This window comes from Elgaria multicarinata, chromosome 4 (assembly GCF_023053635.1).
Source record: "Elgaria multicarinata webbii isolate HBS135686 ecotype San Diego chromosome 4, rElgMul1.1.pri, whole genome shotgun sequence".
Lineage (NCBI taxonomy): Eukaryota > Metazoa > Chordata > Lepidosauria > Squamata > Anguidae > Elgaria > Elgaria multicarinata.
The window spans coordinates 89652826-89669204 of NC_086174.1; the positions used below are offsets into that span (position 1 = coordinate 89652826).

Genomic DNA, 16379 nt, shown 5'->3' on the forward strand with positions numbered 1-16379 from the left:
ATTTTCCCAGGGATGGATGTCAGACTGACTGGTCTGTAGTTCCCAGGTTCTTCCTTTTTGCCCTTTTTGAAGATAGGGACAACGTTAGCCCTCCTCCAGTCATCCGGCACCTCACCCGTCTTCCATGATTTTGCAAAGATAATAGACAAAGGTTCTGAAAGTTCTTCCGCTAGCTCCTTCATTACTCTTGGATGCAGTTCATCGGGCCCTGGAGATTTGAACTCATTCAAGGAAATTAGGTGTTCTTTGACCATTTGTTTATCAATCTCAAACTGTAATCCTGCCCCCTCAACTTCTGCTTCACTTTTTCAGGGGGGTCATAGACCCGCTTTTGGGAGAAGACTGAGGCAAAGTAGGAATTGAGCACTTCAGCCTTTTCTTTGTCGTCTGTTATCAATTTGTCATCCTCATGAGTCTCTTAGCTCATGAGTCTCTTAGCTCACGAGTCCTCCCCCTGCAATACTATATATACTATAAAATCAGGGGAAGAACTGATATGCTTCAAACTAGGTCTGCCTAAAGCCCTTCTGAAGACCTACCATGGTACTAATTTTCATGTCTGCATCTGTAATTTCATTTCTTTTTTTGGGAAACTACTTCTCAAGATACTAGTCCTCAATGAGGTTTGAGTTGTAGAAATTCCCAAAAATCAGGGAATGATCCAATTTGCTTCAAAGTTGGTGTGCATAAGGTCCTATGCAGAAGCTATCATGGTGCCCAGTTACATGTCTTTAACTGTAAAAATGACAGAGATGAATGCATTTTTGTGAAGGGGGGAATGGTAAAATCTTTTAAAAATTCCTAAAAATCAGCAGATGAACCTATATGCTTCAAAATTGCCCTGACTAAAGCCCTACTTAGGTTCTATCACAATGTAAAGTTACATGTGTATATCTTGAAAAATGACAGCATAGTTAAAAATAATAATTTTAAAACCTCAAACTTTTTAAAAAATCCTAAAAAGTCAGGGGATGAACTGATTTGGTATGTCTAAATTCCTATTTAGAAGCTATCACATTGCCAAGTTATATGTGTGTATCTTGAAAAATGACGTAGATGACTGCATTTTTGTAAATGGGGGGATGGTTTGAGGCTAAAATCTTTTTAAAAATTCCTAAAAATCAGCGGATGAACCTACGTGCTTCAAAATTGGGGTGCCTAAAGTCCTATGTAGTTTCTCTCACGTTGCAAAGTTACATGTGTGTATCTTGAAAAATGACAACGTTATAGCACTTTGAAATGACTGGAAATCACATTTTTTTAAAAAAATCTTTGCAAGAAAACCGATGTACAGATCTGTCTAAAATTGGGCACACATAAGCATCTCTAAGGTATCTGTAGGCTCACCAACTTTCATGCTTCTAGCTTTAAAAATAAAAAGTTAGAGGCGTTTCTTTAGGCCAATGCAATCCTATGGGGACACAATTTCAAATCTAGCATACGTGCAGAACAAGCACGAAGCAGGGGAGGAGTGAGAACGGAGAACAGGAAGTGGGCAGAAACAAACCAGGGGAAGCATACAGCTTTAGAAGATACCGTGTGTCCCGGCTTCTCCCCTTAATAACGAGAAAGGGAAACGTAAGTAGCGTTACAGTGTGTGTCCCCTGACGTTTTAAACCAGCAAAAAATATATGTAACTATACAACGTTATAAACGATGGTGTAGTTCTCCCCTGTGTCCCTGGAAAACGAGGGAGGTAGGCAAGCGTTGGGAAGGGCTTCCTCGGGGTCCTAAAGCCCCTGGCAGCTTCTCCCTCCCCTACTCATTCCTCGCCCAGTCTTTGGATAGCGAAGGGCAGAAACGGCACTGACCGGGCTGCCTTGGTTTAGGAAGAGACCAGCAGAGATCTTGGGCAAGGACATTTGGCTGCTCTTTTCGTGTGTAAATAGGCGTGGTTTGTGATTTGGAAGGCCACAGGTTGCCAACCAATGCTCTAGGGCAAGCCACAGAAGTCTGAACTCCTTAATAAAATTCTTGCCTCTATGTTGCAGATGTAGGTGGGAGCAGATGCAAATACCGTTTGCCTCCTTAGAGGTTGTGTGGCTCATTCTAGATTTCAGCTAGCTATAAAAAGGGATCTTATGACTTACTCAGGTCTTAGCTAGACCTAAGGTTTATTCCGGGATCATGTAAATGACACACAGGATATCCCGGGAGCAGGCAGGGATGACTCTGGGACGATCCTGGGATAAACCTTAGGTCTAGCTAAGGCCATAGTTCACATACTAACAACTTCTCTACACCCGGCTTCTTATCCTGCAACTTTATGACATGTAAATCTTCTTCCAAATTCTTTGTCGGATTAAGATCAGTCCTTTACCTGTGCTTCCCTGTTTTCCCCTCAGGATTTCATTTCTCTGTAAGTTTCATTATACAGACACTACATGGCACTGTGGTTATAGCACAAATCTGTAATTATATGGAAGGATTCAAATTGCCATTTTTTAAATACTGCATTTCCCCCATTACTAATAAAGCCATGGAAAAGGTCACAAAGCACAGGAGAGGTTTGACGATGCCATGTAAAGGACAACAATCTCTATCACAATATAAAAGTCTAGTGTAAAGAGTTCCAGTGTCATGGCACTGATCCAGCTCCCATATTTATCCCACTATATATTCTCATTAAGGCTTCACTACTAAGCATACTTAGAAGCAATATAATTTCTGTTGGCACATTTGGCTTTACTTCAAAATAAACATAGGATTGTGCTGTTCCTACACTTACTTGCAATTGGACTTTGAAAACACTTTATGTAATTAGGGTGATGAAGTCTGATTTCATGTAATCCTCTTTGACCCCAAACCAGCAACAACCTGTTTATGATTGATTTCATCTAAACTTTGGTTCACCTGAGTGCATCTGAACGATTCAGCTGGTTTAGTCTATTTGAGCTTCATTAGGAGAATGTCTTTGAACTCGCACTTAAAATTCCCACCCAAGAATATTTTAGTTCACAAAAGATTATTAATCGTAATTCTATATTTCAGCTAGCTATAAAAAAGAATGTTGGTGATCTGGTCTTGTGTATGGTATGAAATTTCAAGGCCATGCAGTTCAACAACAAATAAGGGTTAGGAGCATCTGGGATGCCATAAGGCTGGGTCCAGGAGGCTGGGTCCAGGAGGTTGTAAATGCCTCCTTGAGAGAGGGAGTGGTGCCGGCCTCTTTAAAAGAGGCGGTAATTAGACCACTCCTGAAGAAGCCTAATCTGGACCCGGAGGACGTTAACAACTACAGGCCGGTGGCTAACATCCCTTTCCTGGGCAAGGTGCTTGAGCGGGTGGTTGCAGGACAACTCCAGGCACTCTTGAATGAAACGGATTATCTAGATCCATTTCAATCGGGTTTCAGGCCTGGTTTTGAAATGGAAACTGCCTTGGTCACCCTGTGGGATGACCTCTGTCGGGAGAGAGACAGGGAGAGTGTGACCCTGTTGGTTCTCCTGGACCTCTCAGCGGCCTTTGATACCATCGACCATGGTATCCTTCTGGATAGGTTGTCTGAGCTGGGAGTTGGAGGTACTGCGTTGCAGTGGTTCTTCTCCTACTTGGATGGCCGATTCCAGAAGGTGGTGCTGGGGGATTATTGCTCTGTGCCGTGGCACCTAAGCCATGGGGTTCCACAGGGCTCTATCTTATCCCCTATGCTGTTTAACATATACATGAAGCCGCTGGGGGAGGTTATCCGGAGATGTGGACTGAGGTGTCATCAATATGCGGATGATACCCAGCTCTACCTTTCCTTTTCATCAAACCCAGGTGAGGCAGTGACTGTTCTGAACCAGTGCCTGGGCACGGTAATGGACTGGATGAGGGCTAACAAACTGAGACTCAATCCAGACAAGACGGAGGTACTGTTAGCGGGTGGTTCATCTGCCCGGCGAGGTGATGTTTGCCCTGTCCTGGACAGGGTTGCACTCTCCCTAAAGGATTGGGTCCGTAGTTTGGGGATGCTCTTGGATTCAGAACTGTCACTTGAGGCACAGGTGAACTCAGTGGCAAAGAGCACCTTTTATCAGCTTAGGTTGATATACCAACTACGCCCTTATCTGGACAGAGATAGCCTAGCTACAGTTATCCATGCTCTGATAACCTCTCGCTTGGATTACTGCAATGCGTTATACGTGGGGCTGCCTTTGAAAACGGTCCGGAAGCTTCAGCTCGTACAAAACAGGGCAACCCGTTTACTAACAGGGACTGGCCGGCGAGATCACATTACCCCAGTCCTTTTCCAGCTTCATTGGCTGCCAGCCTAGGTCCGGGCCCAATTCAAAGTGCTGGTATTGACATCTAAAGCCCTAAACGGTTTGGGGCCAGGTTATTTGAAGGAATGCCTCCTCCCATATGTACCTGCCCGGACCTTAAGAAGTGAGGCAGGTGGCTACTAGGAGGAGGGCTTTCTCTGCTGTGGCACCCCGGTTGTGGAATGAGCTCCCCAGAGAGGTCCGCCTGGCGCCTACACTGTACTGCTTTCGTCGCCAGCTGAAGACCTTTTTATTCTCTGAGTATTTTAACACTTAATTTTAATTTAAATTTAAATTTTACTGTTTTAACTCTGTATTTTAATCTTATATCAATTTTGCTGCGTGGTTTTATCCTGGTTGTGCCTTTTATACTGTATTTTGTAATTGTGCTTTTAACCTGTTGGTTGTTTTATTGTGGTTTTAATTTTTGTGAACCGCCCAGAGAGCTTTGGTTATTGGGCGTTATGCAAATGCAATAAATAAATAAATAAATAAAGTAGTGGATCACTTCCTCTGCTCCAGTAGACAGAGTTATGAGAACGGAAGAGGAGATCCAATTGTGGAGCTTCCCTGCCGCCTCCCAATTGGAGAAGGAGTTACATTCTTACCCACTTAAATTGTATAGCGGTAATATACAAGGTTGCCCCCGGTCCCCACTTTTATTTACCCTGGTTATTGAATTCTTGGCAGGTAATCTGTGTTCAAATCCAGGGATTGAAGGGATTAATGTTCAGAACAAAAGTCATCTGGTAAATTTAGATGCCGATTAATGTTGTGGGACCCAGTGGCGGCACTTCCTCCTTTGAAATTAGAATTGGAACAGTTTTGAACCACAGCAGGCCTTTGGGTGAACATCAAGAAATCAGATTTGCTATGTATTAATATCCATTCTGGGGATCAAGTTCAGGTTTCTCAAGGTTTGGGTACCTTTGGTTCTGAATCACTTTAATTACTTAGGAGGTCTTATTCAAAAACATCTTTAAAAAATGATAAAGTATGGAAGCTGATTATGAAAGATATTAAATTATGGGAAAAACTAAATCTTTCCCTTGCTAGCTGAGTAGCAATAGCTAAAATTATGATTCTACCAAAATTGTTTTATTTGTTCTATGTTCTTCTTTTTGATTTACTGTTTAAAACTATCCTGGCAGCAAACAATCATTATTATTATTTTTACTAATACTAATCTGGTACAGCTATCCAGCAGCGGAGGGCTGGGGTATTCCTAACCTAAAGTTATATTATCAATCCTATATAAGCGGCAACATCTTTGTGCTTATTTGGATCAGAAGGTGGAAAGGTGCAAATTGAGCAAACATTACTACACTTGGATTTGGTGGGGACATTCCCATATATTAGGGAGGATTTGCACAGGTTGACAGTAGGAGCTTCTTTCTCTCCGTCTGCCATTTTATGAGTGTGGAAGATTAGCAAAGAATGGTTGATGCTGAGGGTGTCCCCCCCGCCTGCTGCCGCCACGATCCCTCTACACCTCCATCTGAAGTTTATTTCTCCAAATCTCAGGGATGTGGAGAGATCAGTTGAGGGACTCAAGCATAACCTGGCCGGCCTGGTATCAAGTGGGCACATTTATTATGCAAGGTCTGATAAAATGGCAAGCTTTGCAAGAGGTTGTGCCTTTATTATGTTAGGAGCACAGGGAAAAGGTTTAGTTTCTAATATTTATAATGCACTTATTAATCTACGTATGGGTAATGCTGATAGGTTAAAAAACTTCTGTGACCTTTTTAATTTCTTTTTTTATTTGGTTGGGAGAGTGTTATTATGTATTGAAAAAATGTATAATAATAATAATAATAATAATTGTCCATTTCTAGTAGTAGCTGTGCTCATATACAACACTGCTTCTCTCAAACTGACAGCATTGTATGTGAAATTAACAAGATAGAACTGTCCACATCTGTGCCATCGGACTCACGCTCATCTACTCAGTATTCCCGTTCCTGACTATGCTTCTATGTCCATTCAACTGAATATGTGTAGAAGCCCCTTCACACCTTCCAGATCAAAATGGGAAGGGTGATGCTCATGGGGACGTTGGGGACAGTGGTCATATAATTCCTGCAATGTTGGAATTAACCTACTGTTTGAAAATGAGTAGTGTTGGCACTATTACTGGATGGGCTTCTGAGATCAATGAGGCCTATTTTGGAGTAAACAAGATTAGGATTGTGCTGTGAGGCAATGCAACATTTATAGGTGTTTGTATTTGTGAAAAACTGTTGGTTTCTGCTGGAGAATGTCATGTCTCCCCATTTCCACCCATTTTCCACAAGTGGGTCTGATCAGTCATACATAACACAGTACCTTCTCAGTTTGAAGAGGGCTTTGGATGGAGTGGCTTGTGCAAAGGCAGAGGCCTTAGTTAGACTTACCTGTTAGTCCGCAACAGAGGGGTGAAGGTCTCATGATGGTTTTATCGCAAGATCCCCCCTCTGTTTACATGCGGCGCGTGACGACCTTAGAAGGTCACAATAAATGTTTCTTTAAAAAGTAAAAATAAGAAAACATAACTGTGCTACAGTGGAGAAATACATTAGATTAACTAAAATGAAAATTACAGTGCCTGATTTGGGACAAATAGTATGTGAATATGTGTATGTCTATGCATGCGTGTGTGCTTGTGCGCACATGTGCTGCCCCCACCCTGTGAATGTGTGTACATGTGCTGCACCCTGATGACACCCAATGTTGCCCTTAGGGTCAAAATATGTATGTACTCGTACTCTAGAACCATACCTAAGATGGAATTGGCCCTATATGAAAAAATAAAAATGTCCTCTCCATGTTTATATAATCTCTCATGGCAATGCTTTGGTATTAGCTCTTCCACAATACTGTGACAAAATAGCTCTGATGTATTTCCAACTTATGGAGTGATTTTGAAAAAAACAACACAGATATAAACACAGACATAACTTAGAAATAACATAGAAAGGTGCTGATGAATAGTAGATAGGTGCAAATGAACAGCAACATGGCAAGTTTAGTGACTTCTGAATCATTCTAAGTATGTCACCAAACTAATGAAGGAGATCCTTCTTTAACAAGCCTGAGTAAAGTACATCAGCAGTTTTTACCTGAATTTGAAAAAAAATGTATGATATGCCTGTTCCAAATGTAAATGGGCTAATTTTCATGACTTTTGAAATGGCTGTACCTATGTTAGATGACCCTGTTCAGATGACACACTAAGCCATGGTGGTTAGTCATTTTGAGCTAAACATTATAGCTTAGCATGTATTTTCTATTGTATTTTCTATTTGTGTTTTTAGACTGTTGGTTATTTTATTATGCTTTTCATAATTTTAATTTTTTTGAACTGCCCAGAGAGCTTCGGCTATTGGGTGGTATAAAAATGTAATAAATAAATAAATAAGAACCATGACTTAGTGTGTCATGTGAGCCATTCCTAACCATGGTGGCTACATAAACATGGTTTAAACAAACTCACTAACCATTTGCTGCAAAAGGGTTAGCGGCCTAATCATGGCTTAGCATGTTGTCTGAACAGGCCCAAAATGTCTCACCAGTTTGAAATTGGGCCCAGTTCGGAAAGTCCAGATTGGGGTCTGTGCACAGCCCTACATCTGAGAACTGGAGAAGCAGTGGAAAAACTGAATTAACTGTTATGTATTAATTTGTTGTGTCTCTTTTATTTATTTATTTATTTATTTATTTTATTACATTTATATACCACCCCACAGCTGAAGCTCTCTGGGCAGTTTACAACAGTTAAAAACAGTAAACATTTTAAAAGTATACAATTTTTTAAAAAAACCATCAGAAACATATAGACAACAATATAAAAACAACATTATCCATTTAAAATAAGAGTTCTGGGGTCCATTAAAAACAAACTTAGCATTGTTACATGCTTTTAAATGCCTGGGAGAAGAGAAAAGTCTTGACCTGGCACCTGAAAGAGAACAGTGTTGGTGCCAGGCGAGCCTCATCGGAGAGATCATTCCACAGTCGGGGGGCCACCACCAAAAAGTCCCTCTCCCTTGTTGCCATCCTCCGAGATTCCCTTGGAGTAGGCACTCAGAGGAGGACCTTAGATGTTGAGCGCAGTGTACGGGTAGGTTCATGTCGGGAGAGGCGTTCCATCAGGTATTGCGGTCCCAAGCCATGTAGGGCTTTATAGGTTAAAACCAGCACCTTGAATTGTTCCACTAATAGTGGAAACTTTTATTAATTTATGTATTGTTGTGCCAGGTGTGCTAGCAATGGAGCCATCTGAGAAATACATGATTGAATACAAAGGATTCTATTTTGCAAGAGATACGGTTATACCAGAATACCTAGATTCACTGGAGGATTTTGAAATCAGAGATAATGATGTATTTCTGGTGACTTATCCAAAATCAGGTAAGATTTTGTAGTATCTCCCCAGGAAATACCCTTATTTTCATCAGATGTATCTATGCCTTCAGTCTTAACCCCCACAGCTCTACAGTTACAGGGTTTAACTCATTTTTCATAGATTAGGTGGAGAACGTACAGAAAAAAATCTCTTAGAACAGATGCTTATTGAGCTGCTTTTGGTCTGTGCTTCATTCTGAGAAACTGCACATGATGGGGTGAGAGCGCCTTGTCCGAAACGACACCATTTAATCCTAGAAATATGTGAGAAAATTAAACAAGCAGAAAAATAATGTAATGAAGTTGAAGTCCCGTATAAAAATGGAGCACAGACATTGAAAGCTGTTGGCCAAAAACAAATGCATGGTTTGGCGATACATAACAGGAAACAAAGCCAACCACATGAGGGGATTCTCTGCATTAAGGTGGCTATTTAAGCATCCACACAAAATGCACAAAGACTTTGGTCATTTATTTCCATTCACAAATACTGCACACATTCTCTAAATGGAACCAATCAACATTAACTGTGCAGGTTCTATATAGACTACTCCATTTAGAAAATTCAGTCTTATGAAATGAATGTTGCAGTAAAAGCTATAATAATAATTTACATATTTTCTTCCCACTGCTTTTTGTATTGCCATCTTTTTGGAAACCAGTATTGCTACTATACATGCATAAAACAGTTGCACTGCTAATTAAAATTTTGTGTGATGTATTTGTCATTGTGTTAAAATTCACAATATTATTGTCACATATCCCTTCTTTGCTTCACTTATTTGAGTGTGGTTAAGGACAGAACCCTTATTGGTAATTGTTACTGCCTCACTTGGATTTGATGAAAAGCACAGAGAGAACTGTAGTAAGTACAGTGATTGCTGGATCCAAGAGCACCCACAAACTACTAGGGGAAGTGCTACTCCCAGAAGAACAAATGGAACATCATTTTGCCAGGGAGACAAACCAGCCACTAAGAGTACTTCCATCTTGTGTGCATTGAGTCTCAGTTTAGTGGCCCTCATCCAGCATTACTGCATCCATGCACTGATTCAGAGTGCCCAGTGCCTCACCTGGATTTGATGAAAAGGAGAGATAGAGCTGCACTAAGTACACTGTTGACACTGAATGAATTAAATCAGGTTGTTCATATTTACAGGCACCATGTGGAGTCAGCAAATTCTGAGCTTGATTTATCATGAAGGTCATCGAGATGGAACTGAAAACTTAACTATAATGGACAGAGTTCCATGGCTGGAACACAATATAGACAACACGGATTATGTCAACCGTACATCACCTCGTCTGTTCACCACACACCTGCCCTACCGTTTAGTGCCAAAGGGGTTACGAAATGGAAGAACCAAGGTAGGAGCTGCCACTCTGTATAATCTCATTGAATTAATTTTGTCTTGTTCTAAGTTCACATCTCCAATTTCATAGACAATATCTATCTATCTATCTATCTATCTATCTATCTATCTATCATCTATCTATCACATTTTTATACTGCCCATCAGCTGAAGCTCTCTGGGCAGTGCACAACTATAAAACAAAAAATATAACAAGTACAGATTTAAAACATTAAAAAGTTTAAAAGGCAATATAAAACCCACTACATTAAAAACCAGGGGAAGCCTATGTAAAACGGTATGTCTTCAGGAGGCGTTTAAAAGCAGCTGCTGCTGCTTGCTACTTCTGCTTTTACTCCAGATGGCAGTTATCCCTTCCTCACCCTCCCTTTACCTTCAACATTCTGAGTGCTGCATTATGAACTTCCATAGGCTTTTATTAGCAATAAAAAATATTTTAAAAATGAGTAATTTGAATTAAAAAAAAATCCATTCCTCTCAGTAGAGGAGAAACAAAATCCAGAAATGACAACGGTTAGCACATATTATTGGCCATCCTGGCTGGACCAGAGATAGGCACAAAAGGTAGCCAACACTTTTAAATAAACACTTTTGCATGATCAAGGGTTTTTTCCCCCTCTTCTGTTAACTGACCTCCCTCAATCTTTAACCAATCTTCCTGAAAATTTCAGGTTATGTAAAACAGGGATTTCTTTCTGGCATATGCAAATTTTAGAAAGATTGGTGAAACCTTTTCAGTTTTATTAAGCTTAGAATGACACACACACACACCCCAATTCCGCTTTTCAGTGGTGGAACCTATTTTTTTCTTTTCAAACCTTAACTAAGGGCACACGGCTGGGCGTCCTTAAATTAGAGAAAATAATCTCATTGCTGGGCACTTTTTTAGCTTATTGGAAGACTTTGACTAACATAAACATTTTATTGTTCCTGCAGGTTATTTATGTGGCCAGAAACCCAAAGGATGTCTGTGTTTCCTTATATCACTATTCCAAAACCTCAGTCTTATTAGAAGAAGTAGAAGACTTTAACATTTTCATGGAAAGGTTTTTGGCTGGCAAAGGTAAAAAAGCAGTTCAATGGCAGAATACACAGCAGAGCATAGAGGAGCGTACAAGAAAAGGGAATGGCAAGCTCCAGAGGGAGTGAAGAAGGAAAACCGGGGAGATAGAAGCAGAGTGGCACCAAGAAACATAAACATGAGGGGCGAGGTGCCAGATTTCGCAGATTCTCCTGCTCTCCTCTTGGTTGGATGGAAGTACAGGAAAATCCTCCATACTGATGCTGAAGCGAGGATACAGTGCAACATACTGCTGCATGCCCACTTGCTCCCTCGAATAGCAAACTCATGCGGACAAGTACCTATCAGTTTTAAAGCTAATGTGGGCCACCCCAAAATGAGTCAGTGTGACATCTGCACACTTGGGGGAATTCCCTGGATACCTAGTAGTGGATAAGATCCTAAATTAAAGGGAAAGGTTAACAACAACCCAGATCCATGAGATCTCAACATGGTCAGTAGTGCCTCAAGAGCCATGTAACGTTGAGTTGAAAAGAAAACCATGAGACTAGAGAGGGAGTGGGAGTTGGACAACTTATATAATATGCTGGAGTATATTATAGTTTGGCTGTCAGGAACCCTAATGAGGCCATTTCTGTTAGAGAGCGAGGTTGTACAGCAACATTTGTTGCATGATCATACTTGTTTCATCCACTTTTGATGCTTAAAAGAATAGGCAGCATGTTCAGCTTTATTGGGTTGACTCAAGTTACCATGGTTTTATGTCATGTTAGAGATGGAGAGGGGCAAGGTAGTCTGAATCATCAGGAATTTGGGACTGAGGCAATATCTGAACTGGAAGTGTGCAGAGCACAGCCTTGCAACTAACTATACCAGGGCCAGATCTACACCAAGCAGGATATAACACTTTGAATACATTTTGAAAGCGATATATTGAATGTGTCCTGGGCCCAAACAGTTGCAAAAACCATTATAAAGCAGTAGTGTAGATCCTGCCCAGGTGTCGTTTATATCTGCTCTAATGTTTATGCCAGACTAATTTCTCTCCTATCAGTGATAGGTAGTTCATGGCTGGACCACATAGAAGGCTGGTCTGCTCACAGGGATGACTTCAATATTCTGTTCCTTACCTATGAAGAAATGAAGAAGGTAAGTCATAACAGAGTCATTCAGTCTGATAGTATAAACTACCCTCAAAACCCACCTAATGTTTCTGTGGCATTTTCATCTTTGGACATCAGGTGCCTTTACATTATGGACCAAGGAATATGCAGTATGAATGATTAGTCAAGAGTCCTGAGAGAAGCAGATTCTGTCCCTCCCCTGCTCACCCCCAATGATCCAAAGTAGTCAACAACTCACTTTTGAGTAACCTCATAACATGTAATTTAAACTAGGGCTGTGCTAAAAATGTCTTCCACTTTCCCGCTCCACTAATCCCATTCAATTTGAAAGAAAAGGAATTGCTTTTAAAAAGAAATGCAAAGGAGAAGAAAATTTTGGAGAAATTCCCTTGGGTTGGGTTCAGGGTTCTTATCCTGCCTTTCCTTATGAGGCAGCTGAGGAGAGTGCATGAGTGTTTTGGCTTTCATTGTGCTATCATATCTCTGCCTCCTTGGCTTCCTGCGCTTCAATTTCAGCCCAAGGGAAAATATCCTGAGGTAATTCCTCCCTCAGGCTTTTTCAGATCCGGAAGATCCTTGTGAACTGCCCAGAGAGCTCCAGCTATTGGGCAGTATAGAAATGTAATAAATAAATAAATAAATAAATAAATAACACAGTAAGCCTAGGAGGCTGCAGTATAATGAACCCTCAGCCACCTTGTAGTGATTAGGTAAACTCAAAAATGTCTCTAAAAGAAATTCAGAATAAATTATAAACACCCTGAGAATGATTCAGAAAATCTAAATTTTCTTTCATGGGGGAAAAAAAAACCTTTCAGGAATTGGAGGATAGATTTTGGCATAGCATTAACTCCACTTCTTCCCTGGAACTTGACAAAACATTTTCCGCTCACACGTGCTTCAGGGCATTCAGGGAAGTAACAGTATTATTATATGCATTACTGACATCACTTTATGCCATGGTGGGTTAATAAGCCACTCATTAATGGCCACCATTAGTGTGGAGGGGATAAATGCATGATTTTCTCCCTCCATTCTAATGGGGAAAAGGGCCTCCATGACCCTTTTCAGGGCAGACCTGTGCCTGAGTGCTCCAGGAGCACTTGGCCCCCTTCTAGCGCCAGGCGGGTTTGCTTCGGCCTGTGACGACTGGAAGTGGGGGCAACCACTGTCCTTGTGGGCCCAATGGTAGCACTATTTCACCCATTAACAACATCTCAGCAGCCTGTTTTAAGCTTCTACAGTATCCCAATGAGAGGGAAAAGGTTAATTCAGCAGTTCCGGCATCACCCCAAGGGGGGGGGGGCAAAGCGCTGGAAGCTTGCAGGATCAGGACCAAAGCAGCAAATACCCAGGTGCACCAAAAAGAGGGTGGCGCAAATCAGGATCAGGACCTACCTTCATACATAGCCTTCCCTAGCAAGGATGCACACGAGGCCCATTGAAAACTCTGCACACTGACAAAGCCAAGCAAGGGAAAGCATCTTTTCACCAAAAAGGTGGTGGAGGCTATAACTCCGTAGATGTTTGCATGAGTGGAACAAAACTTTATACACAGCATCCGGATAGGGTTGCACACAAGAAAACATGACAACCCTGCATAGCTACCATCATCCAACCAAGGTGGTTTTTGACACTTGGGGAGGTTGCAGAGTTCGTTGCTGGGGGAAGGGTTAGGGTGGGGCTAGGCTGTGAGCACAAATAATTGCTAGGCTGAACATGGAAACAGGGATCTGCCAGCTGGAGGTGAGCAGTGGAGCCGTTCTGACCTCTCTTGCCAAGCAACTCTATAGGTTACCAAAATTGCCCATGCAACTGCCACATGATACAATAACCCATGATGGGTTAAATAATGCACTCCGTAGACTGGTTTCCCAGAGTGAGTTATTTTTGCCAAGAAAGTTATCATGAGTTAAAAAAAAAGAAGACAGACGATACGATAACCCACGATGGGTTAAATAAGCCATCAAGGCTTATTTAACCCATCTTGGGTTATCATGATATTTGACCCCAGTCAAAATGTATCCACCATCACCTTTGTGAAATGTAACATTTGGAAGACCCTGGGTGAAGGTGCTGTCCCTTGAAGAATGATGAGAGCCGAAGCGACATTTCTCAGAAGGGAAATGGAGATTCAGGAGAAACAATCTGTGTAAGGTTAAAACTCTGGGCTTCTTCTCCATCAACAATCAACAGTGCCATGATTGCACATAACGGAACATGGCTTGTTTAAAAAACTGGAAGCAGCGAGCATGTGGGGGGCAGCAGGCACACACAGTCCCAACAACCCATGGGTTATTGTTATGGGCAAACCACAATATTTGTTCTGAAGGTGCAGTGTGCTTCAAACAATGCAAACAATAATGTCTGTAGGTTTCTTTCTATTTTCTGCTCACAGTTTGGCACTAGTGCCAAAGGCCCTGCAGATCTCTCTGCTTTTCTGCCCAATACTGATTGGGAACTATACAACGTCTTATTCTTCAGACCACTCGTCCTTCTGGGCCTGTACAAACTCCCTTGACTGGAACCAATAAGACTCCAGGGATGCTACAGCCGAGACTGAGAGGGGTGTCTGCAAATTTCTTATTACAAATTTCTTCTTATCCTGCCTGTTGTATTGTTTTAATTACTGGACTATCGTGGTTCTCAGCCTGATGTCAAAACCATGTCCAATTTCAGGACGTCAGAAACTCCATCTTAAAGATATGCAACTTCCTAGGAAAGAGGCTGACTGACAAGGTGATTGATGATATTGTGGATAAGGCTTCAATGGCTAATATGAGAGTGGATCCCAGAACAAATCCTGACATCTTTGTTCCTACCCTCTTCGATTTAAGTAAAGGCAGCTTTCTTCGCAAAGGTAAGACAATGGCAAATAATGACAGTTTGATGATAAGATGCTATTATTATTATTATTATTATTATTATTATTATTATTATTATTGTATCCCATTGCTTTGAAAATCTAGCTGAAATGCCTCTGGGAATGAATCTACATCATTAAGTAAAATCATTGCCAGGGGCATTTGCAGCTCCATTTCGCTTTTTTAAAATGTAAAAAATATTAGTGAAAAACACACAGGCTTCCTCAACTAAACATAAATTGAAACCTAGAAATCCAAAGTTTATTGTACTAGCCAAAGGCCATGACAAATACATCAAAAGAAAGCATCCATGCATATATACAGTAATACAAATACCTCTAAACAAAAATAACCCTTACCAAAAATTATACTGTTTCATCATTTCTGCTCTAAAAGTCCCTCAAGTCCCCCCCTTCCCACCACTATGGATCACGATGGAGGAGGCCTGGCAAAAGAGGAAGAAGCACCCAGCCCTACCTTAAACTACAGAAACTAATTATTGGTGTTCATTTGTCTATCCCTTTCTCTCTGTTACCAGGCACTATTGGAGACTGGAAAGACATGATGACTGTTGCACAGAGTGAAAGATTTGACTGTGTTGTTAAGGAGAGGATGGAAAAGCTGCCCTTCAAGTTCTGCTGGGACATCAAGGATGACTTCTAAGTTCATATCATGCTTGAAAGAGGAAAACAATATGCAATGTACACATTTAATCTATATTTTTGAAACGTAGATGACAAAACACCTACTTAGAGCAAATGCATATTAGGCCACCTCAAATATCACAAAAATGTGCCAGCTTTCCTCCTAATTGTGAAATATGTTATATATTAGGGGTGTGCACGGACCCCCCGATCTGCTTCTCTTCCAGATCTGCAACTTCCGGATCGGGTCCGCTCCGCTCCGCTTCGCTTATAGTCCGCTCCAGTTCGCTGCGAAGCTCCGGATCCGAGCTCCGCTTCCCCCCCCATAGGCTTGCATTGAAATCCAAAAAACCCTACAACTTTTTTTCTGTTAAAGTTAGAAACCTCAAATTCGGCACCATGACACCTCATGCACATATACACACGCATGCCAAGACTCAAGCCAATCCATGCCTCCCCTGATTTTTGGAGATTTCTTGAAAATCGGACACCCCATTTTCAGACATGGACTGTTCTCTGACATTTTGACAGATAAAACTTGTAAGCAGGCACATCCGCATTCATGGCAAGTTTCAAGCAGATTCCATCATCCCCTGATTTGGGGAGGGGCTTTAACCTCCAACGCAGCACCCCTAATCCCAATTCAAACACCCCTTTCTATATCTCCGTCAGTTTTCACGTTAGAAACTCAAGTTAGGCACCGTGGCACCTCATGCACGT

The 16379-nt window shown here is 41.4% G+C and overlaps 1 protein-coding gene across 1 annotated transcript; it reads left to right on the forward strand.

The window, feature by feature from the left end:
* Positions 1 to 1531: 1531 nt before the first annotated feature.
* Positions 1532 to 15689, forward strand: LOC134397792 (amine sulfotransferase-like). The gene is made up of 7 exons (XM_063124755.1): positions 1532 to 1578; positions 8487 to 8639; positions 9793 to 10001; positions 10943 to 11069; positions 12082 to 12176; positions 14831 to 15011; positions 15554 to 15689. The coding sequence occupies exons 2-7, from the start codon at positions 8498 to 8500 to the stop codon at positions 15676 to 15678; spliced, it is 879 nt and encodes a 292-aa protein (XP_062980825.1). The 5' UTR covers positions 1532 to 1578; positions 8487 to 8497; the 3' UTR covers positions 15679 to 15689.
* Positions 15690 to 16379: the final 690 nt, after the last annotated feature.